Raw genomic sequence first — 24,846 nt, forward strand, 5'->3', positions numbered from 1 at the left:
TGGGGTGTGTGAGGACCCTCTATCAGTGTACAGTAACTGTCTGGGGTGTGTGGACCCTCTATCAGTGTACAGTAACTGTCTGGGGTGTGGGGACCCTCTATCAGTGTACAGTAACTGTCCGGGGTGTGTGAGGACCCTCTATCAGTGTACAGTAACTGTCTGGGTGTGGGAGGACCCTCTATCAGTGTACAGTAACTGTCTGGGGGTGTGAGGACCCACTATCAGAGTACAGTAACTGTCTGGGGTGTGAGGACCCTCTATCAGTGTACAGTAACTGTCTGGGGGTGTGAGGACCCTCTATCAGTGTACAGTAACTGTCTGCGGTGTGAGGACCCTATGTCTGTGTACAGTATCTGTCTGGTTGTGTGAGGACCCTCTATCAGTGTACAGTAACTGTCTGGGGTGTGATGATCCTCTATCAGTGTACAGTAACTGTCTGGGAGAGTGAGGACCCTCTATCAGTGTACAGTAACTGTCTGGGTGTGTGAGGACCCTCTATCAGTGTACAGTAACTGTCTGGGTGTGAGAGGAAACTCTATCAGTGTACAGTAACTGTCTGGGGGTGTGGGGACCCTCTATCAGTGTACAGTAACTGTCTGGGGTGTGCGAGGACCCTCTATCAGTGTACAGTAACTGTCTGGGTGTGTGAGGACCCTCTATCAGTGTACAGTAACTGTCTGGGGGTGTGAGGACCCTCTATCAGCGTACAGTAACTGTCTGGGGGTGTGTGGACTCTCATATCAGTGTGTAGTACATGTATGTGGACGTGTGATCCCATTCTTGCGAGCTTGTGGGTCAGTAGAGACTTGTACAGCACTCTACCTATGACCTCAGGAAAGACACGTCTGAGTATCTAAATAATGATGACTTTGTTAGTAAAAGTTGTTTTATCTGGCTCCAGTCATGTCACACAACAATATGCTGACATCCTTGCCAGAAATTATTTTTGTGTGACATCACTTGTGTGAACTGAGGGACTGGGATTCACACAAATCTCACTCAGATCAATTCATCCTTATTCACTTCGGGCGCTAAGTCATTCAAAGATGCGTATCAGCGCCGCACTAGTGTGAATTTCATCTGCACAAATATTTGCTGGGAAGCAGGAAACAGAATCCATTTCTCAGAACATTCTTTTTAGTGCTAAGCCAATCTGCCGGAGGAACTCGGCTGGTTGTAAACCCGTGGCGGGGGTGGAGGGATTGCCCAGCATCTGCCGCCTTTAATGTCTCTAATTTCCATCTGCGTCAAGATCTCTTCCATTCCCGGCGGCCAAGCTTTTGGTAAGCATTGCTTACCAAATCGAGAGGCTGGGATAGGGCTAAAATACACATCGAGAACAACAAAGGTTGATACCCCAAAAGTTTACAACCTTCAGATTTTATTTCCAATTTGAGATTTGGGTCTGCTTCTGTACTAATATATTTCCCCTCATTTCCAATTGTGCGTCTAATAAATTCCGTAATTGCCTCTGCTAGTCTGCCTTCAACGGTGACCAAAATCTAATAACCCTTGCCAAGTTCTTCTCAACTTGCCGCTCATATCTTTAGAGCAGCCCATTTCCTTCGATTGGCCTAAATGCTGAGTAGTTTCCGTTCAATGGCTTCCTTCCAGCAAAACAAACAACCGAACTTGTCGTGTCCAAAACGAGAGAAGAGGAAGTACTGAGCGACACCGAGAGAGTCGGAACTTTGAGAAAGAGCAGTGGCATCCAGAGTTGCAACTTACGGTTCAACCATTGAAGCAAAGTTACTAAAGCGAAAATACCACGAATGAAATTGAGTTTCAACACTTAATTCTAATCGTACGAAGTACAGCCTCGGTTATGTATTCCTGACTGCAGCGGCTGGTAAAAAAATAACTTACTTCATTATCAGGTGAGATCGAAAAATATTTTACCGCAGGCAGTGTAACTGTTAGGGAGAAACTTTGATTAAAAGCCAAATCTGTGGTCACTTTGCTCGCTAAGAATCCGACAGGCACAAGCCGTTCGGAGGAGACTGGCCACTCTCTTTGAGTAAGACTCCAATTGCGTTTACTGGTTTTTCCTCTACGCGAGCGAAGGGCCGAAAGGAACGCACTGCGCTGTCCCACAAACACGAGGTGAATTGTGTAGGTTAGAGCTATCTGTGCAGCCGAGATGTTTGGGAGTTGACATCCTCAAAATCCCCCTCGCGTCCGATGGTAGGCTTGTCTGCTGGATCTGACCACAGCGTTGTGTCACTGGGATGTGTGTGGCTCGGGGGTGGGGGGGGGGGTCCTGACAGACAACCAGTTTGGCATCTGAAAGAGAACCCCACTCGACAAGTTACCAAAGGCAAGCCGACGGAAGGACGATTTGTTTGAAAGGTCTGGTGGCTAAGACGTAAATTGAAAAAGATCCCCTTTGCCGAGCGCCGAATCGGTTTCATTGCTGCCAGGCTCTTTTGACTCAATTTCTTGTGGATTCCATGTCCCTTATGCCTGTCAAAGTAGGCGAATGCGTTAGAAGGACGCGATCTTTGATATGGTATTCCCCACACGCAAATCGTTTATTTTTAATCTGCCTTTAGTACGTGAACCTGCACATTGCATTTGCAAGTTGCGCGTGAATTCATAGTTTGAAGAGACATTTGGGTGCAATTGTCATTGGTAAATGCATACCTTCATTGACAACCTTTCCCCCATCATGTTTAGACGTGAATGCGAAGTTCGGAATCACGTGGATTGCTTGTCTGAAACGTGATACTTTCCCCCCTTAAGTTGACACTGATACAGTAAAACCTGTATGAACTGGTACGCAGGCTAAGGAGTTTAACCAATGTGTTTAGTAATCTGGCAGACCTACCAGCGAAATCCTACATATTGTAGTTAAAATATATTCATAATATGTGAAAATAATTTGCAATTACTATATCATAGAGAACATTTAAGCATACATTTACTTAATCTTTAATGAAGGATAATAGTTCTGCAAATGTTTTTATTTGTTTCTCAAGATATTGGATACTTTTTAAAATCAGATGTCATATTGTTCCCTCGAGTCCTATAATAGCTCTTCCTAGTCATTGGCTCCCTATTGAGTTTAAGATCTCAGTCTGTACAGGCGCTTACTGCCGGATATTCTGTGCATTCCTTCTACGGACTGGAGAAGGAATTTTAAAAATGTTAACAGTAAACTAATAAATAATCCGTTGTTTATATCAAGATGCGATTGAAGGAGAAATGAGAGAAATTGCACGAAATCGTACTTCCATTGGTATACTTGCTCAGTCGAAGCTTTGGAGTGATATTGTCCGAGATTTATTCTTGGGCTAGTGTTGAAGGCGCTGTTCTCACTAGCGTCGCGAAGTGTTGTTCTGGGCAGAGATGCTAATAGCAGCCCGTGATTCCCATTCCAAGCTGTTACTGGGCGAGTCCTGCTGGAAACTGTATGTATACGATTCTTAGAAAAGCAAACAATCGGCCTTGTCAGGAATGCTGCTTGTTGATAAATCATGTTGGCATTGCTAATTTGGGCATGCGAGGAATGGTCATTAGGGAGAACTGGAATTGGCAGTGGAATGGAATGGAATTCCAGCTTGCTATTGTCACAATAAAGCATTGCTGCTCGCTTTATTTTTGCTCTTGCTCATGATCATCTACAGACTTTAACAACATTAAAAACACATCCAAGTTGGCTTGAATAGGATGTGTGACATTTCAGGAAACCGTCTGTTAAATTCACCATTGTATAATACTCGACCTTGGACCTGACATGAATGAAGCTTTGATATGTAAACAACTCATTCATAACTATAAAAATGCTTATAAAGATAACCACAACACGCCATGGAGGAATTCTTCCATATTCAGATTATTTAGTATTTGTTATTATCAATCCTTTACTGAGTTAGTCAAATTATTTCACAACACATACTGTGCGTTAAGTAGTCCAGCAATTGTAGTATCAGATATTTTGGGTATTTCCACAAAACTTTGGTATTATTCTGACGCAGTTGCTAGGAATAAAACTATAAATATAGCCAATGATAATTCCAGCTGTAGTTACAAAGTATGGGTTAGGACTTCCCATCCAGAATCGTGTAACGAGAAAACTCAGAAGAAGGCCTTCAATTTTTTATGGTAAACATAGCCCCAAAAAGTTTGCCATCTTATAATTCTCAAATCCACAATATTTGACTATTCCTGTAGATTTTACAATCTGTTCAGGCACCTGAGTTTCAGCTATCTGTGAACAATAAGCCCATAAGACATAGGAGTAGAATTCAATGCCAAATTCAAAGTCAACAATACTCCTTAAATTTCTATTCAAACATCAAATATTCATAAATTCAATATGTGATGAAGATAAAATAAATCAGTTTTAAGAAATCCAATACAACTTCAAAAGTTTTAAGACTTCAAATTTGGTTGGAAATAATCGGCTCTAGATGTTTAGAATCAAAATCAGGTTTAATGTCACCTGCATATGTCATGAAATTTATACAGTATTCATAAAATTGCTTTGCTTAAAGTGCTGTAAAGGCAACCAGTTAGTCTGTGGAGTTTGTTTCCACAGGCAGCTGTGGAGGCCAAGTCTTTATGTATATTTAAGGCAGAGGTCGATAGATTCTTGATTGGTCAGGACATGAAGAGATACAGGGAGAGGTCAGGAGATTGGAGCTGAGAGGAAAATTGGATCAGCCAAGATGAAATGGTGGAGCAGATCCAATAGGTCAAATGGCCCAGTTCTGCTGCTATATCTTAAAATCTTATTATGGTCTTATATACACTTCTAATACACAAAGTATGCATTTAGAATGGGTTGGGAATCAGCAACAGATATTAACTTTATAGATGCCAGTAACTTTAAAAAATTGAAAAAAAAATTAAAACAGCACCTCTGCAGATAGACCATAAGACATAGGAACAGAATTATGCCATTCGGCCATTGAGTCTGCTCTGCCATTCCATCATGGCTGATTTATTATCCCTCTCAACCCCATTCTCCTGTCTTCTCAACATAACTTTTGATACTTTTACTAATCAAGAACCTATCAACCTGCAGAAAAAATACACCCAATGACTTATCCCCCACAGCCATCTGTGGCAATGAACACTGCACATTCACCACCCTCTGGATAAAGAACCTGCTCCTCATCTCTGTTCTAAAGGGACATCCCAATATCTTGCGGCTGTCCCCTCCGGTCCTAGACTCCCTGATTGTAGGAAACATTCTCTTTATATCCAATAGGTTTTAATGGGCTGCATTCTTCTTAATTGTTCCACGGATTCTGCCTGAACTTAGACTTTACAGAGAAGCTGGAGCTTTTCTGAAGATCAGGGAAATGATGGTACAGCAGAAAAACAGCACTGTAGTCAGCGATGTAGAGCCAGAGATGATAAGGAAGGATTCTACAAACAAGTTGAAGCAAGCTTTGGCTGATTGTTCTAACTTAAGCACAAACACTTTCATAGGGCGTGTATGGGGAAAAGAATCTCCTTGACATAATGGCTGGGTTATAATATTTTGAATGGAATATAGACTTTCACAGATTAACATTCATTGATGGATCAGAAGGAATGGCAATCTGATTGATCCTTGCTCTAGATGCCCTGAACTTATAATGAGCCACCTTGGCACTTAAACAATTTCAACCATGAAATTGCGGTTTACTTGATGATTCTTTTCTTTGAATAAGACAGAATGGATATTATAAAAACTAAGCACATTTCTAAATATATACAGGCATTATACTTATAACTGTGAGTCTAAGCTCCAAAGCCATATTTAAGCTTGCTGACAACACCACTGTCGTTGGCCAAAGCAAAGGTGGTGACAAATCAGCATATAGGAGGGAGGATGAAAATCTGGCTGAAGTATGCCACAACAACCACCTCTCAGTTACATCAGCAAGATCAAGGAGCTGATTATTGACTGCAAGAGAAGGAAACTGCAGGTCCATGAGCCAGTCATCACAAGGAGCAGAGGTGGTCAGCTTTAAAATTTAAATTCCTTGGTATTATGATTTCAGAGGATCTGTCCTGGGCCCAGCACGTAATTGTCATTACAGAGAAAGCATGGCAGCACATCTACTAGTTTGTACAGATTTGGCACGTAATCTAAAGCTTTGACAAACTTCTAGAAGTGAACGGTGGGGAGTACAACTGACCGGTCGCATCACAGCCTGGTATGGAAGCACCAGTGCCTTTGAATGGAAAAGCGGACAAGATATAGTGGATACAGCCCCTCCATCGGGGTAAAGCCTCCCCCACCACTGAGCGTATCTATAAAGAACACTCATCGATTATGAAGGGCCCCCACCACCCAGGCCATGCTCTCTTCTCGCTGCTGCCATCAGGAAGAAGGTACAGGAGCCTCAGGACCAATGCTACCAGGTTCAGGAACAGTTATTACCCCTCAACCATCAGACTCCTGAAGCAGAGGGGATATCTTTACTCAATTTCATTCACCCAGACACTGAGCTGTTCCCACACTTATGGACGCACTTTCAATGACTCATGTTCTCAATATTTATTGCTTACTTATTTATTATTATTTTGTTTGGTGTTTTCCTTCTTTTTGTACCTACACAGTATGTTGTTTTTTTTGCACATTGGTTGTTTGTCCATCTTGTTGTGTGCAGTTTTTCATTGACTCTATTGTGTTTCTTTGTACTTACTGCGAATGCCCACAAGAAAATGAATCTCATTGTGACATATGGTGACGTATACGTACTTTGATAAAAAACTACTTTGAGTAATTCAGTATTTGCAAGCATGAACAAAGTAATGTAAGATACAATACAAATCTTTACATTAGAGCAACCTAGTGCCCTATAAATAGTCTGCAGATATGCTCATATCCCTGTCAGATTTTCTCCTACAGATGCTGTCTGATCTACAGAGTACTTCCAGATTTTTTGATTGAATTTATGATTTAGTGTATTCACAGTATTTTGCTTTTGGATTATTGTTTTACACAACTCTCACATTATGTCCAGAATAAAGGTGCCTGAATACATATTTTACCATTTTCATGTTTAAAAATTTTGTTTTATTTTGTGTAAATCATTCTAATGACATTACTTAGTCTATTTCCTAACTCTATAGTGCAAATATTCCCTGATGTCTATTTAAATCTTGACCGAAACAACTCTGGATATAATGTACATAACTACTCCGTATCAAAAATTTGCACTAATTTCCTTTCTCTTTCTCATTTATGATCTTTAGCACATCTCTGAAAAGTCCACTCATTCTCACTCAAGATCCTAAGCTAATAAAGCCACTGTCATAGGTCAAGGACTAGAGCATTATTTTTAGATTAGTGAATTACATAAGCTTGACATAATTAATCTTATTCATTCAGAATGTAAAAATATCTTAATAAATCATGCAGATGCTGAAAATTCTGAAATAAGAACATAAAGCCCTGGAAAAACTTCATGGGGTAAAATGGAAAAATGTTGCCTGATCTGTCAAGTGTTTCCAGTGTTTCCAGTTTTAACTCAAGGTCTCAGCATTCCAAAACAAATTAGTGAAGTGCATGATATTAGAGATCCGTCTCTTGCACCATTTATCCATGGTTACATAGGATAGCTCCATACAACCATGGTCCTTGTGCAGGCTTTTTGTAAACTTTAATCTGTTATTTTGCTCCTATGTATTTTTTTTCTCTCACAAATGTATATTGTTTCCTTTTGAAAGTAACTATATCCAATCGATATCCATGTGGTGAACTACATATACCTGTCTGGACACGCCCCTTGCTGTCTGCTCCTGTGGCTCCTCCCACAGACCCCTGTATAAAGGTGATCAAGGCCTGAGCCCAGTCTCTCAGTCTCCAAGATGTAGTATGGTGGTCACTCACTGCTTGTTCCTTCTTCCAGTCGATAAAAGCCGATATCTCGCCTTCATGTCTCAGAGTGAGTTATTGATGGTGCATCAATCCAATATGCTTTCAACTAATGTATATTGGATTTTAGCAATGGATGACATTATAACATTAATTTCTTCTCACCTCTCTTTGTTCTTTCTCAAATTATCTCAAATCTTATATATCTATCTATATATCTTGTTCCCTGAAAAGAGTGAGTTCTTTTTTGTTTAAACATACATTCTTAACATATGTGACTGTCTTTTCATGCAATCAAACACCATATAAAACTAATACAATGAATTCCAGTTAATTGGGCCATCAGTTATTGGGGCAGCCACTTATTTGGGACAACTCTTAAAGAACAAAACCTAATTGAGAAACGAGCCAGGATTCCCTTCATTTACTTGGGACACGATGCCATGAAATTGGAGCAGGAGACTGTTTCCAAACAGTTTCTAACTAGTGTCAGTCACATGCACCTGCATGCACACTAAACACAACACTGTGCTTTGAGCAAATTGTTTTTAAATAGCATATGTTTGCGTTCAAAAATCAGTGATTTTTGTCACTGATAGTTGGTGAGAAATAAGCAGAAAGACAATTCAGAACTGTTTTGCTCACTGTGGTTTCAACATTTAGACTCGGGGATGTCAGAAACGCTGGGAATGAAAAGGTTTCAAAGGTACATTTAATGTCAGAGAAATGTATACAATATACATCCTGAAATGCTTTTTCTTCGCAGAACATCCATGAGAAACAGAGGAGTGTCCCTAAAAAATGAATGACAGTTAAATGTTAGAACCCCAAAGACCCTCCCCAGCTCCCCTCCTTCCCACGCATAAGTGGCAGCAAGGATGGATCCCCCCTCTGCCCACCAGCAAAAAAAAACATCCACGCCCAGTACGGAGCACTCAGGCATGCAGCAAAGCAACAGCAAAGATGCAGACTTGCAGTTCTCCAAAGAATACTCATTCACCCGGTATTCGACATACCACAGGCTCTCTCTCTCTCTCCCCAATAAGGGAGAAAGAGGTGTCTCTGTTTCAAAGTGAGAGGGGAGACATAACAAACAACTCATTGGTTTATGATGTTAAAAGTCCATTGCGTTGCTTTTTCCTGAGCTCTGTGCCCAAAGCCTTAGATATTCTGACTCCCACAACACATTGATATCCTGCCTGGACACCGACCTCTGATCCCCCTGTCTCCAGAGCCACGAAATCTTGGGCCTTCGGAGGTGAGTGAAACCTTTAGGCTGCGCTCTTGACGTGCCAAAAAACAGTCAGTCCTGAAACCCTGAGAGCGGGTCCCATTCCCACAAGGAACCGTAGTCAGCCTGTGACTTCAGATCAGGGTCTTCAAAAGAACCCTGAAAGGGAAAAATAGAGATATTAAAGATAGAAACAGAGCTGTTTCTGAAGATGCAAGCAAAGGAGTCACTGTTAGGCGCCATTGATTCTCCTAAGCTGAAATGATTTCACTACTTCAAAAAGTTAGAACATATGAAGAATTTGAAGGTACGGACAGTCATCTGGAATGTTACAATGAAAATGCGGATTTGGAGGATGCAGTTGTCAACAGTTATATGAAGACATTATCTGCACAAGGTGTTTGAACTGATTTCATTAATTTACAGTGAAATGGATGAATTCCTCTGTTGATCAGTATTAGGAACTAATACACAGTTTTGTAGTACTGCAGCAATGATGGTAGTATTCTAATTTGTTCTGCATTTCTTTTAAATACATAATTTGTTACTCATTTTGTCTTTTTTTAAACATTTTTAACTATTCCCATGAAATTGGCTAATTGCAGGTGTGGCTTAATTGGGCCAAAATGTACTGACTTTGTCCCAATTAACTGGAATCCAGTGTATTTATTATAGCATGGTTAAGGATTTTTCTCTTTAATTGTGAAGCATGATTGGCTGATTTGCTATCATTTTACTAATGAAACCAAATTGCATGAAATTGCTTCAATCTGTTGTTTTCCTGATAGTCAATAATATCTCCATAAACAGAAGGTAATTTTATGAAATGGAACAGAAAATTGTTGTAGACAATCTGAACCAATGTCAGGGCAAAAACAGGATAGTCAATGAGCAGCATTTGGAAAGGGAAAGAGAACTAGAGTAGCAGTTCAGGTTGGTGACCTTTTCTTTGAAATAAGTGTGTTTCCTGTTAGTTGATCAAATAAGGACTGATAGCATTTAGTGATTACAGCTGAAACATTTTGCTTTCAGTCACAAGCATGTTGCATCTATGATGAGCCTCTAGGCAAATTAATGTTGTAAGTCTTTCTTTAAAATGGTGTTATTTTTAATATTTTGAGAAGCCACTGCAATTTTGTAATCATAATGATTTGATTTTTTTGTTACTAGATTGCTAATTATATTCTAATGTTGCACTACTTTTCAACTTAGTAATGAGAAAGTTGTATGGTTTATTTTATAATATTTCTTGAGTTTGACATTTTAATTGCTAATAACAAAATAAGAGAAACAATTTAAAAAGGTAAAGTTTAAAAAGTTGTGAACAACTTTCTGTAAAATTCATCACTGGTTTGCTCATTCATTTCAACTCCACAATTATTCTGACTCCACTCTCTTCTGAAATACAAGAATTCCAGATGCTTTTCATTGTATCGGTTTGCCTTTACTTTTTTTTTGTAGATGGCATGTCTGATACTTTATGGAAATTAAATTAAGCAATAAAATTCCCAATGAGAATTCTTGGGTCTAAACTTGGTAGATTAACTTTGTCAGTTGACATGTTTAGTTGTTGACATGCTTGAATGAAGTGACAACCTTTTTTAACAATGCCTGGTATAATGATCAGTGGAGTGTACGAAGAATATAGTGCAGTATTTCTAAGTAACATTAAATCTTGAACATCCTAAGAATAGTTTTAAAAAGTTATAAAACTTAGATTTGGAAATTTATGACTTTTAAAAATGTATCATGAACAGACTGCCCGAAGTACCTGCATTTTGAACATAGTTGTGTCATAGGCATGAAAACAGGTGCCAGTGAGTACAGAACGACAATCTGAATAAGGTACATATGCAGCAGGGGGCAAGAAGCGGAAAATGCATAACTAAAAGTAGTGGAAAAGACATACAGGACCTATGTCCAAAATAGATGCACTGCAATTTCAGATATGCTGCCAAGGAGTTCGAATATTAGGGTACAAAAGTATCATTCTCAGCTTCCCTCTTTGGCTTCCCCTCTGTAGTGATCAGTATCTATTCTTCCCCTGAGATCACTGAGCCCATAGTGGGAACTGCAGGTTTCCAGTGGAACTCCTGCCAAGTCTGGGGATCGGTTGTTTGAGAAGAGGGGCACTGCTTTCCTCTGCTTTTAATATGTGGACTCATTTCTCTTGTTTTCTGAGCAATCACGAATTAGGGATGCCCAGGAGGAAGTAGGGTGAATGTATTTTCACAGCGAGTTTTTGAACATTTTCCTAGCATGGTTTTCCCTCAGAGCTGAACAAATGTATTCAGGGCCTCATTACTGGAGATGTTTACTGGTGTGATGATGCTGATATTGCTGCATTTATTCTTCATGAGGATTTGGGGGAGCTGATGGCCCTCATATCTTTTTTCTGCACCTGAAATGCTTGTTGCCTATAGCCCAAGTCTTGAAAACGTATAGAAGGTCAGGAATCGCCACAATACAGTAGACTAATGCCCTTGAATGGAAAAGCCTACAAAAAGCAGTGGATACATTCCAGTCCGTCCACCGTTAACCACGTCTATAAGGAGTGCGGTCACAAGAAAGCAGCATCGACCATCGAGGATGCCCGTGGTTCAGGACACACTCTCTTCCCGTTGCTGTCATCAGGAAGGGGGCACAGGAGCCCTGGGTCCCATCCACCAGGCTCAGAAGCAGTTAGTAGCCTTCAGCCATCAGGCTCCTGAACCAGCATGGATAACTTTACTCACTACGACACTGGACCAATGGACTGTACAACTCATGCTCTCACTATAGTGTGTGTTGCTTGAATTTCCAGCATCTGCAGATTTCCTTGTGCTCAGTATTATTTCTTTGTCAGATTTTGAGTTTGTCTTTTCAACGTTGTTTGTCAGTATTTGGGTAGCTTTTCATTGATTTTATTGTATTTCTTTGTTCCTGTGAATGATTCTGACCGTAGTAGTGATGTACAAGTACTTTGCTAATAAATTTACTAGGTTTCAAGAAAGTCTGGTCTATGTGGACTGTAATCAGGAAATGGTGAAATTGTCATTAAAAACTTCATGGGTTAGAATTACTTGAATGCTGAAGGTGAATCTTCCTGATCACTTCCATCCTTGGAAATAGTTTTGGTGTCCAGCTGTACAGGCCAGTTTTCAGTCTGATGTTTGCCTGTTATCTGGGTATTAAACACATATAATGCCGATATTGAATTTGTCTATTAACACCAACATGAAAAGTTGTCTGTTTTATAAGGGAAATCTATAGTACATTCACTGAATTTCTATCTTGTGGGATGTGATAATATGTAAAATATTTCCATAACCAGGCTTGTTGTTTCAGAGCCGCGCTGTGATGTCTTAATTTGCTGGATACTCCCATGTGTGTGTTGGAAGTGTAGAATGTAATTGATTTTAAATTTTCGTATCTTGGATATGTTTTTTCTAAAAGCAAGTTTTATACTGGGTATTGCTTTACTCAGAGTGATTCAGTTCCCCTGTTTAATTTCAAATTTGACACATACTTCAACCTGCGCATGATTGATTATTAAATATTTGCAACTTGTACTGGATTAAAACATAGAACATTACAGCACAGTACAGGTTCTTCAGCCCATAACGTTGTGCTGACATTTAACCTACTCTAAACTTAATCTAACACCTCCCTCCTACATATCCCTCCATTTTTCTATCATCCATGTGCTTATTTAAGAGGTTCTCAAATGCCACAAATGCATATCCCTCTACCATTCTCCTGCCACACTCTTATGTTTAAAAAAAACACCGCTGACATTCCCCCCTATACTTTCCTCCAGTCACCTTAAAATTATACCTCCTCATATTAGCCTGGGGGTAAAAATCTCCAGCTTTCCACTTGATCTATCCCTTTTAACATCTTCTACACCTCTACCAGATCACTTATTAACCTTTTCTTCAAAGGTATAAAATTCTGCAGTATCCAAGGCCCATGTTGTTATAGGAGGCAATGATTAGGCCTGGCATAATTTGTGCACAGAATATTTTTCTTCACTCACTCTACCCTTGTGGAGTGAGCAAAGGAACTTAGGTAGGTTTGAGTAATGTTGGAGGGGGAGGACACAGGAGATGGAGGTTTGAGGTTTGGAGCTTCATTTGGAGAGTGGGGTAGTTCATTAGCTCCAGAAGTTGTGATGGAGATCGGGGGATGAATTCAATGAGACCCACTGGTGATTGGAGCCAGAATTGAAAATACTGGGAAAAGAAGAATTCTGCCCCATCAGTGAGGGCATGTGCAATCTGAAGCCTGTTTATTTTATTTTTATTTAGCCATGCAGCACAAAATGGGCCTTTCCAGCTCTTTGAACCTCAGTGCCTAGCGACCCCTGTCCTAACCTAATCACAGGACCATTTACAATGACCAGTTAAGCTACCTGGTTTTATTTGGTTTTAAGTCAACTTCTAATGTACTTTTTCATCAATGGGTTATTTCTGAATTAATTCTGTCATCTAGGTAAGCACATGGCCAAGAAAACTTTGTATGAAGGTATGTATGATAAGCAGCAGGGAAAAGGATGAATGATTGGGTTTGAAAATGGTGGTAGGTCAAATAGAAATATATTTCTCTAAACAGATATTTGGAGTTTAGTTCAATATCTCATGGAAATAGCTGCACTTCAGACAAGGCATCATGCCTTTAACCTAAGGTGATATTTCAGCAGAATGCTATGTGTCCTAATCTGTTTTGGATTTCAGAAGTATTCTTGAGTTCAGCTGTTCATGCCTCCCTCAGTTCCCAATTAACGCTGGGCTAATTAAACTCGGCCAAGCTAAAGGGAATGTCAAAGTTCACAGCAACTCTGGATGGAAAAGGGGAAATCAGGCAGATGTCTATGAAAATTTGTCTTTGTAAACTTGCCCTGGGAACTTGACCATGTTATTGGGCTTTCCTGACGTTACATCATTTAGTTTGATACTCAGTATATGTGCAGGCAGAACTTAAGGTGCAAATTGAAAGGTTCATTTTTTATCAAAGTGTACAACACTGCAATTCTTCTCCAGGCAGCCATGAAAGCCCATAGCTTCCTGAAAGTGACAACACGTGTAAATAGGGTGGTAGAGTATGCTTGCCTTCGAGTATAAACATCAGAAAGTCATGTTGTAGCTGCATAAAACTTAGGCCAGGCCACATTTGAAGTCTTGTGTGCAGTTCTAGTCATCGTATTATAGGAAATATGTACAGGCTGTGGTGTAAGAGAGGTTCATCGAGATGTTTCCTAACTTCAAAGGCTGAGAGTGAACTGACTAAGATATATAAAATTATGAGAGGCACAGGCAGGGTAGGTAGTCTGAGACTTTTTCCTAGGATAGAAATATCAAATACTAGGGGGGTTGTAGCTTTAAGGAGAGAGGAATAGTTTTAATGAGATTTGTAGGGTAAATGTTATTGTTTGACACAAGAGAATGGTAGGTGCTTGGAATATGCTGCCGGGGGAGGCGGTGGAAGATCATACAACAGCAACAGTTCAGAGGCAAAGCATTGATGAGAAAGACCACATGTAGCCAGATGTGTAGGGTAACTGCAATCAACTGCCCTCCAGTTATTAAATTACATTTAGTAAATATGTGCTACATTTTACACTTAGCAGTGTTTGCTTGTTGAACTTTTCTGTGATGTCACTGCTGGCTGTCTGAGACCGATGTGATGAAACACTAGAACGATATGGGACTTGTAGACGTGAAGGAACTGCTTTAAATGCACCATCCTCAGCACAGATGAATATATGACTTGTAGACATGAAGGAATTAGTTTTATGCCTTTTTACTTAAATGCACCATGATCAGCACAGATGCACAAATAAAGGGCATTGAAACCAGAGGGACACCATAGTGAGCAATAATAAGGCAGTGTTTGAGCTCTCGTGCTAACACCATGAATCTATTCAGCCTCTGTATTCCTCTTGGATGGGATGAAAGCTTTGGGAATGACTGAAACAAGCTACAATAAAGTAAACGTATCAATATAAGCTCTTTTTTAAGGCCACAGACCGTCACCAACAAAAGGAGGCCCTGCAGAAATCAGCTGTCGATAATTAATCGTGTTCTCTCAGATTGATACAAATAATAAGTATTCTTAGAATCACAAAATCTTATTGCTCAAGAGTCCATTCAGCCCATCAAGTTCCATTAAGCATTCTGTCTGGACGCGTAACAGCTTGGTACGGCAACTGCCCTGCCCATGACGGTAAGGAACTGCAGGGAGTAGTGGTTACAGGAACCAGCCTCCTCTTCATGGAGTCTGTCTATATTTCTCACTGCCTCGTAAAGCAGCCAGTGTAATCAGAGACCCTGCCCACCCTGGACATTCTGTCTTCTCCACTCTCCCGATGGGCAGACGATAAAAAAGACTCCACTAGGCGTGAGGACAGCTTCTATCCCACTATTACGAGACCCTGCAATGGACTTCTTGTAAGATCAGACAGACTCTTGGCCTCAGAATCCACCTCATAATGATCTTGCACTTTATCGTTCACCTACACAGCAGTTTTTTTGGTGGCTTTTACACTTCATTTTGCATTATTCTTGTTGTGTTATTCCAGCTGAGTGTATTATCATACAGTACACTTGACCTGCATTGGCATTATGCAAGGCGAGGTTTTCAATGTATTTTGGTACAGGTGACAATCAGTCAATGCAAACATATTCATGCTATCTCTTTGAAAGAAATACACATTGTCACTCTTTCCATGTTAGCCTGGAAGGGTAGATAGCAGAAACCTGATTCCTGGCACCACGGGGTGTCCTGCCTCGTGTATTCCTGGCACCGCGGGGTGTCCTGCCTCGTGTATTCCTGGCACCACTGGGTGTCCTGCCTCGCGTATTCCTGGCACCACGGGTGGTCCTGCCTCGCGTATTCCTGGCACCACGGGTGGTCCTGCCTCGTGTATTCCTGGCACCATGGGTTGTCCTGCCTCGTGTATTCCTGGCACCATGGGTTGTCCTGCCTCGTGTATTCCTGGCACCACGGGGTGTCCTGCCTCGTGTATTCCTGGCACCACTGGGTGTCCTGCCTCGTGTATTCCTGGCACCACGGGCTGTCCTGCCTCGTGTATTCCTGGCACCACGGGTTGTCCTGCCTCGTGTATTCCTGGCACCACGGGGTGTCCTGCCTCGTGTATTCCTGGCACCACGGGTTGTCCTGCCTCGTGTATTCCTGGCACCACGGGGTATCCTGTCTCTTGTATTCCTGGCACCACTGGGTGTCCTGCCTCGTGTATTCCTGGCACCACGGGGTGTTCTGCCTCGTGTATTCCTGGCACCACGGGGTGTCCTGCCTCGTGTATTCCTGGCACCGAGGGGTGTCCTGCCTCGTGTATTCCTGGCACCACTTGGTGTCCTGCCTCGTGTATTCCTGGCACCACGGGGTGTCCTGCCTCGTGTATTCCTGGCACCACGGGGTGTCCTGCCTCGTGTATTCCTGGCACCGAGGGGTGTCCTGCCTCGTGTATTCCTGGCACCACGGAGTGTCCTGCCTCGTGTATTCCTGGCACCACGGGGTGTCCTGCCTCGTGTATTCCTGCCAGCACGGGGTGTCCTGCCTCTTGTATTCCTGGCACCACGGGGTGTCCTGCCTCGTGTATTCCTGCCAGCACGGGTTGTCCTGCCTCGTGTATTCCTGGCACCACGGGTTGTCCTGCCTCGTGTATTCCTGGCACCACGGGTTGTCCTGCCTCGTGTATTCCTGGCACCACGGGGTGTCCTGCCTCGCGTATTCCTGGCACCACGGGGTGTCCTGCCTCGTGTATTCCTGGCACCAGGGGGTGTCCTGCCTCGTGTATTCCTGGCACCACGGGGTGTCCTGCCTCGTGTATTCCTGGCACCACTGGGTGTCCTGCCTCGTGTATTCCTGGCACCGCGGGGTGTCCTGCCTCGTGTATTCCTGGCACCGCGGGGTGTCCTGCCTCGTGTATTCCTGGCACCACTGGGTGTCCTGCCTCGCGTATTCCTGGCACCACGGGTTGTCCTGCCTCGTGTATTCCTGGCACCACGGGGTGTCCTGCCTCGTGTATTCCTGGCACCACTGGGTGTCCTGCCTCGTGTATTCCTGGCACCACGGGTTGTCCTGCCTCGTGTATTCCTGGCACCACGGGTTGTCCTGCCTCGTGTATTCCTGGCACCACGGGTTGTCCTGCCTCGTGTATTCCTGGCACCACGGGGTGTCCTGCCTCGTGTATTCCTGGCACCACGGGGTGTCCTGCCTCGTGTATTCCTGGCACCACGGGTTGTCCTGCCTCGTGTATTCCTGGCACCACGGGGTATCCTGTCTCTTGTATTCCTGGCACCACGGGGTGTCCTGCCTCGCGTATTCCTGGCACCACGGGGTGTCCTGCCTCGCGTATTCCTGGCACCACGGGATGTCCTGCCTCGCGTATTCCTGGCACCACGGGGTGTCCTGCCTCGCGTATTCCTGGCACCACGGGGTGTCCTGCCTCGCGTATTCCTGGCACCACGGGGTGTCCTGCCTCGCGTATTCCTGGCACCGAGGGGTGTCCTGCCTCGCGTATTCCTGGCACCACTGGGTGTCCTGCCTCGCGTATTCCTGGCACCACGGGGTGTCCTGCCTCGCGTATTCCTGGCACCACGGGGTGTCCTGCCTCGCGTATTCCTGGCACCACGGGGTGTCCTGCCTCGCGTATTCCTGGCACCACGGGGTGTCCTGCCTCGCGTATTCCTGGCACCACGGGGTGTCCTGCCTCGCGTATTCCTGGCACCACGGGGTGTCCTGCCTGGCGTATTCCTGGCACCACGGGGTGTCCTGCCTCGCGTATTCCTGGCACCACGGGGTGTCCTGCCTCGCGTATTCCTGGCACCACGGGGTGTCCTGCCTCGCGTATTCCTGGCACCACGGGGTGTCCTGCCTCGCGTATTCCTGGCACCACGGGGTGTCCTGCCTCGCGTATTCCTGGCACCACGGGGTGTCCTGCCTCGCGTATTCCTGGCACCACGGGGTGTCCTGCCTCGCGTATTCCTGGCACCACGGGGTGTCCTGCCTCGCGTATTCCTGGCACCACGGGTTGTCCTGCCTCGCGTATTCCTGGCACCACGGGGTGTCCTGCCTCGTGTATTCCTGGCACCACTGGGTGTCCTGCCTCGTGTATTCCTGGCACCACGGGTTGTCCTGCCTCGTGTATTCCTGGCACCACGGGGTGTCCTGCCTCGTGTATTCCTGGCACCACGGGTTGTCCTGCCTCGTGTATTCCTGGCACCACGGGGTATCCTGTCTCTTGTATTCCTGCCAGCACGGGTTGTCCTGCCTCGCGTATTCCTGGCACCACGGGTTGTCCTGCCTCGCGTATTCCTGGCACCACGGGGTGTCCTGCCTCGCGTATTCCTGGCACCACGGGGTGTCCTGCCTCGCGTATTCCTGGCACCACGGGGTGTCCTGCCTCGCGTATTCCTGGCACCACGGGGTGTCCTGCCTCGCGTATTCCTGGCACCACGGGGTGTCCTGCCTCGCGTATTCCTGGCACCACGGGGTGTCCTGCCTCGCGTATTCCTGGCACCACGGGGTGTCCTGCCCTGCGTATTCCTGGCACCGAGGGGTGTCCTGCCTCGCGTATTCCTGGCACCACTGGGTGTCCTGCCTCGCGTATTCCTGGCACCACGGGGTGTCCTGCCTCGCGTATTCCTGGCACCACGGGGTGTCCTGCCTCGCGTATTCCTGGCACCACGGGGTGTCCTGCCTCGCGTATTCCTGGCACCACGGGGTGTCCTGCCTCGCGTATTCCTGGCACCACGGGGTGTCCTGCCTCGCGTATTCCTGGCACCACGGGGTGTCCTGCCTCGCGTATTCCTGCCAGCACGGGGTGTCCTGCCTCGCGTATTCCTGCCAGCACGGGGTGTCCTGCCTCGTGTATTCCTGCCAGCACGGGGTGTCCTGCCTCGTGTATTCTTGGCACCACGGGGTGTCCTGCCTCGTGTATTCCTGGCACCACGGGGTGTCCTGCCTCGTGTATTCCTGGCACCGAGGGGTGTCCTGCCTCGTGTATTCCTGGCACCACGGGATATCATGCCTCGTGTATTCCTGGCACCACGGGGTGTGCTGCCTCGCGTATTCCTGGCACCACGGGTTGTCCTGCCTCGCGTATTCCTGGCACCACGGGGTGTCCTGCCTCGCGTATTCCTGGCACCACTGGGTGTCCTGCCTCGCGTATTCCTGGCACCACGGGTTGTCCTGCCTCGCGTATTCCTGGCACCACGGGTTGTCCTGCCTCGCGTATTCCTGGCACCACGGGTTGTCCTGCCTCGCGTATTCCTGGCACCACGGGTTGTCCTGCCTCGCGTATTCCTGGCACCACGGGTTGTCCTGCCTCGCGTATTCCTGGCACCACGGGTTGTCCTGCCTCGCGTATTCCTGGCACCACGGGATATCATGCCTCGCGCATTCCTGCCACCACGGGGTGTGCTGCCTCGCGCATTCCTGGCACCACGGGTTGTCCTGCCTCGCGCATTCCTGGCACCACGGGTTGTCCTGCCTCGCGTATTCCTGGCACCACGGGGTGTCCTGCCTCGCGTATTCCTGGCACCACGGGTTGTCCTGCCTCGCGTATTCCTGGCACCACGGGTTGTCCTGCCTCGCGTATTCCTGGCACCACCGGGTGTCCTGCCTCGCGTATTCCTGGCACCACGGGTTGTCCTGCCTCGCGTATTCCTGGCACCACGGGATATCATGCCTCGCGCATTCCTGCCACCACGGGGTGTGCTGCCTCGCGCATTCCTGGCACCACGGGTTGTCCTGCCTCGCGTATTCCTGGCACCACGGGTTGTCCTGCCTCGCGTATTCCTGGCACCACGGGGTGTCCTGCCTCGCGTATTCCTGGCACCACGGGTTGTCCTGCCTCGCGTATTCCTGGCACCACGGGTTGTCCTGCCTCGCGTATTCCTGGCACCACGGGTTGTCCTGCCTCGCGTATTCCTGGCACCACGGGTTGTCCTGCCTCGCGTATTCCTGGCACCACGGGATATCATGCCTCGCGTATTCCTGGCACCACGGGATATCATGCCTCGTGCATTCCTGGCACCACGGGGTGTCCTGCCTCGTGCATTCCTGGCACCACGGGGTATCCTGCCTCGTGCATTCCTGCCACCACGGGATATCATGCCTCGTGTATTCCTGGCACCACGGGGTGTGCTGCCTCGTGTATTCCTGGCACCACGGGGTGTCCTGCCTCGTGTATTCCTGCCACCACGGGATATCATGCCTCGTATTCATTGTAGGATGTCATTTGAATCTTCTGCTCCAGAGTCTTCAATGTGAGACTGCTTCCTTGTGTGTGCAGTACTTTGAAATAATAGTAGGACTCTGATCAGTGGAACGATGATAGAATTATCTGGCAGCATTAGGCAAAAGCTCAGAGTAGTCAGAATGCTGAAAATTTGTCTCCTTTCCACATTTAAATCTAGGCTTCTGGTTTTGGTCAGAATTGGAATCCAAAGGTGCTGAAGTCATTTTCCAAGTTAAGTGAATTTTATCAATGATGGATCCAGATATGTTTGTTGACTGGGACAGTGATGTAAATGCTCACTATCCCAGTACTTCCCTTGTGTTCTGTGGGTCTGGACTCTAGTTGCTAAGTTATAAGCACTGTGGAGTATTGAAAATGTCAAAGCTGAACAAGGTACTGTAGTAATTTTAAGTATTGCACTGTATTGCTGCCACAAAAGAAAACAAGTTTCATGACATTTGTGAGTGATGATAAACCTGAATCTGATATGGGTCTCTATGTGGACTGAAAATGGGAAGGGGGCAGGGAGAGGGGAATCATGTTTAGGAAAAGGGGAAGGGAGCGGGAAGTACTAGAGAGTTATTCTGTGATCAATAAACCAATTGCTTTGAATCAGGCAACCTTGCGCAAAAGTTTTACACAGTACTCTATGATTCAAGCACAACATTTGCTACTTCCTGGAAAAAAGTGTTCACACAGAACATGACAATGTACTGAGTATAGTACGAGGCAGAACGGAATGAGCTGTGCCTTTGACACTGCAAAAGTACATAATTCCTTAAGGCCAATATGAAATGTAAGAAGCAGTCAAATACGAAAGCTGTATTAAAGAATAATTTGATCCCAGGTTATCTCCAACTTGCCTCATTGATCTGTCACCCAGACAGCTCCATAAGCAATGTGATCACCTCTGAAATGTTAACCTTGCCCTTGTACACCTGTCCATTCCCATCCACTACAACATAAAGTTGATATGTTTTTCGACTTTCCCAGTTCTGATGAAGGGTCTTCAATCAGGGAATCTAACACTGTGTCTCATTCCACAGATGCTGTCTTTATGGAGTATTTCCAGCATGAGCGTAGAAGGTTGAGGGGGGACTTGAGAGAGGTATTTAAAATTATGAGGGGGATAGATAGAGTTGACATGGATAGGCTTTTTCCATTGAGAGTAGGGGAGATTCAAACAAGAGGACATGAGTTGAGAGTTAGGGGGCAAAAGTTTAGGGGTAACACGAGGGGGAATTTCTTTACTCAGAGAGTGGTAGCTGTGTGGAATGAGCATCCAGTAGAAGTGGTAGAGGCAGGTTCGGTATTGTCATTTAAAGTAAAATTGGATAGGTATATGGACAGGAAGGGAATGGAGGGTTATGGGCTGAGTGCGGGCCAGTGGGACTAGGTGAGAGTAAGCCTTTGGCACAGACTAGAAGGGCCAAGATGGCCTGTTTCCATGCTGTAATTATTATATGGTTTACTGTTGTTATTTGTCTTCCAGCATCTGTTTTTTCCCTAAAATAAAATGGTTGAACATTTTTGTTTCACTTTTAATGCATATCTATTCATTAGTTTCTTTCCAGTACTTTACCTGTCTCTTTATTGTCCAAAAATAATTTCTTGACTTAAAACGTGCACCACCATACTTGAGAAATCATTTTAACCTGAGCTAATATTCAGTTTTAAGTTTGGCAGTAGGATAGAATACAATCTGGCATTTGCTTTCAAAATCTTTATAAAGTAACATGTTTGATAAAAGTGTTTCTACCTTCTAGTTCTTTCAAAATTTGCTTAGTGGTCTCACTGAGAATTAGATGCAATGTTTTTTTAAAGCACATTCATAGGAAAGGACAGTTTCTCAGCAGAGCTGGCTTCTGTTGCTTTTTGTTTGCTCAACACTTTTAGTTAAGATTTTTTTCCAAGATAACGAGCTATCACCACTGAGCTGAGTAGATTACAAGACCTCAGAATGAAGTCACAATGTCTTGCACAATTGCATTCCGTTCCAAGGCCCCTCACTTCCACAAACCAGTGAACGAGACTAAATGTAGAAACATCTGTTAGCTGGGTCAACACATCAGTTTGTATGAAAAATCACAGATCCAACAATCATTTTTATGCATATTGCTATTTTATTTTGAGAACTACCTTGGCTATATGTATAATACCATACGAAGCTTTGTAAAAGAGCCATTTGATCATAATTTATCATTCTTACCAAAACACTCCCAGTTCAGGATGTTCCATTGGCAGAATGGTTTGACCCTGACTGCATAGTCCATTTCCGACAACTTATTTCCCCTAATCCCTTCAGAATCTTCACTTTTTCCCATCAGTTGCTCCATATGAGCAACTATAGCTGAGCGCAATAGCCAAGAGCTAAAGAAATACTGGGAATGGGAGTAGTGGCGCTTAAATGTTTGGTCTCTGTGGGATTTTGATTTGTAGTTCTAATTAGCAGTTCCAGACTCTTTTACCACAGGCGGTTGAAAAGACAATAATGCCACTCTTTTAATATAAAAATGTGATCCACTACTTAACAATGAGGTAAGATTTTTAAAAAATTTCCCCTTTACTAATTTGGGCAAAATTACTGATTTAATTTCTTTTACCCAAAAAAAACTACAAATGACCAAAATTAGACTGCATCAACAACAGAAGTGATTATCATCTAGAAAACAGCTTCACTGAATACTGTACTGCAGAAATAAACCATTTTATCAAGTCTATCAACAATAATTCAAATATTTCCAATTGTACCCTGTTATAACTGGTTGACATTTGGTCTATAACTCCTACACAACAGGGAAAAAACCCTCTAATTTTCTCTTTAATCTGGTATGTGTGTGTATTTGCAACATATTTTAAGAGCTAGGCCAATAGTGGGAAGGCAAAGACTTGGCTAAGTTCTGCATTGTTTTAGTTTCCATTGCTGCACTCTGTGTTGCCAAGTTCATCTGGCAGAAAAAAAATAGCATTTAAAAGCTTATCAAGATAAACAATGGTCAATTAAATCCCAGATATGTACTTATTTTTGTATTGATAGCTATTATGTTAGCTTGAAAGTAATGGACACAAGTCAAGTTTTCCACATGGAAGGTGGAAGAAATATGGAAAGAGCTGTCAGTAGAGCTGGATGCATTTACAATACAGTGGATTCTGTCTAACTGGTCATTAGTTAATTGGGGCAGCTGCTTATTTGAAGCAAATCTTGAACAAAAACTATTCCAGAAACAGCTGGGATTTCTCTTCATTTATTTGGAACACTGCAAAATTGGGGTGGGAGACTGATGAACAGTTTCCAACTACCATCAGGTGTGTGTACTAGTGTGTCCGTTAGACACTGCACAGTGTTGAGAGCAATCCGTTTTTAACTAGCCTCGGTTGCATATGCTTATGTTCAAAAATCAGTGATTTTTTTTTGACACTGATAGTTAGCAAGAAGTAAGCAGTAAGACAATTCAGAACTATTTTGGCTCACTGCAGTTTCAAATATTCAGGCTTGAAGATGCCAGAAATGGGTGGGAATAAAAATGAAACTCTTTCACTACTTTGACAAGTTAGGAACTACAAAGAATAAGAATATGAACTATAGACAATCATCTTGAATGTTGCAATCAAAATGAAAATTTGGGACTCCAAATTCCAGCTTTGGCTGTATTCATGTTTATCATTGAGATGGTTTGTTAATTCTTACCTGAGCTTCTGGTTGAGAGATCAGTAGCTTTTGAGTATTTCGAGTATGGACACAGAATAACTTGACATTTACATTAAAATCAAAGTCAGATGTCCACCATTCAGAGAATATTTCTTGTGTAGATATAAAACTACACCAGCAATTCTCTGCCCAATGTTGAGAAAATTAATTGAATGAGCCCATTATCTGAGCGTGAGTTAGGAACAAATATTCCTGTTTGCAGAGATAGTGGTCTCTTATCAGAGTAGGTAGTGTTCTTTACACAACTCCACAATCAAAAATGTACTTGTCCCTTTGACTCTAGCTGTTTTAAATGAACCCTTGTAACAATTAATAAGCCACAAGCTGTACAGTTTTCACATCCGGGTTGTCAGTAGAACTTCATCATGCATTTTTTTTTGTGTGGCTTAGCTTTGATCACGGTATTTGAAGTTATACTGTGAAAGGATTGCCACTGTTACATGCACAAAGAAAAGACATTTATTGAGGAATTCGCAGACACTGTCTTTTTCTTTGGCACTTTTTTAAACGTGATTACCAAAATTAAGAACTAATTTTACTTTAGAACCTATGATCACAGATCATTCATGTTTAAAAAGGGAACAATTTAAAACTCTAAAAAACCCTTTTATACATTTTCCATCAGACATCCTTAAGCTATACTCTTTTTTTAAATAAATAAATCTTGTATGTTGTTTCATAAAGTGGGAACAAGATTCTTATATAAAATGTCTGAAAACAAAATGCGAAAATAGGAATAGAAACTGAATTTCCTCTGTTCAGAGTCCTAGAACAAATTTAGTAAATAGGAAGTTGAAATTAGTAGCTTCTGCTTTGTATTATCTATCTTCTCTTGTTATCTG

The 24,846-nt window shown here is 43.8% G+C and overlaps 1 protein-coding gene across 4 annotated transcripts in view; it reads left to right on the forward strand.

The window, feature by feature from the left end:
• The first annotated feature begins 1,078 nt into the window (after positions 1–1,078).
• LOC132393375 (capZ-interacting protein-like) overlaps positions 1,079–24,846 on the forward strand; it is a 53,230-nt gene continuing 29,462 nt past the window's right edge. The window contains exon 1 of one of the 4 annotated variants that reach the window (XM_059968502.1): positions 1,079–1,283. In XM_059968502.1, coding sequence (XP_059824485.1) covers positions 1,226–1,283 — 58 coding nt within the window. In that variant the 5' untranslated portion in view covers positions 1,079–1,225. Of the gene's footprint in view, positions 1,284–1,414; positions 1,878–1,913; positions 2,104–3,107; positions 3,411–24,846 lie in introns of those variants that run through there. The other 3 variants (XM_059968503.1, XM_059968504.1, XM_059968505.1) reach the window with 3 other exon arrangements.

Source organism: Hypanus sabinus, chromosome 4, assembly GCF_030144855.1.
Source record: "Hypanus sabinus isolate sHypSab1 chromosome 4, sHypSab1.hap1, whole genome shotgun sequence".
NCBI classification, from domain to species: domain Eukaryota; kingdom Metazoa; phylum Chordata; class Chondrichthyes; order Myliobatiformes; family Dasyatidae; genus Hypanus; species Hypanus sabinus.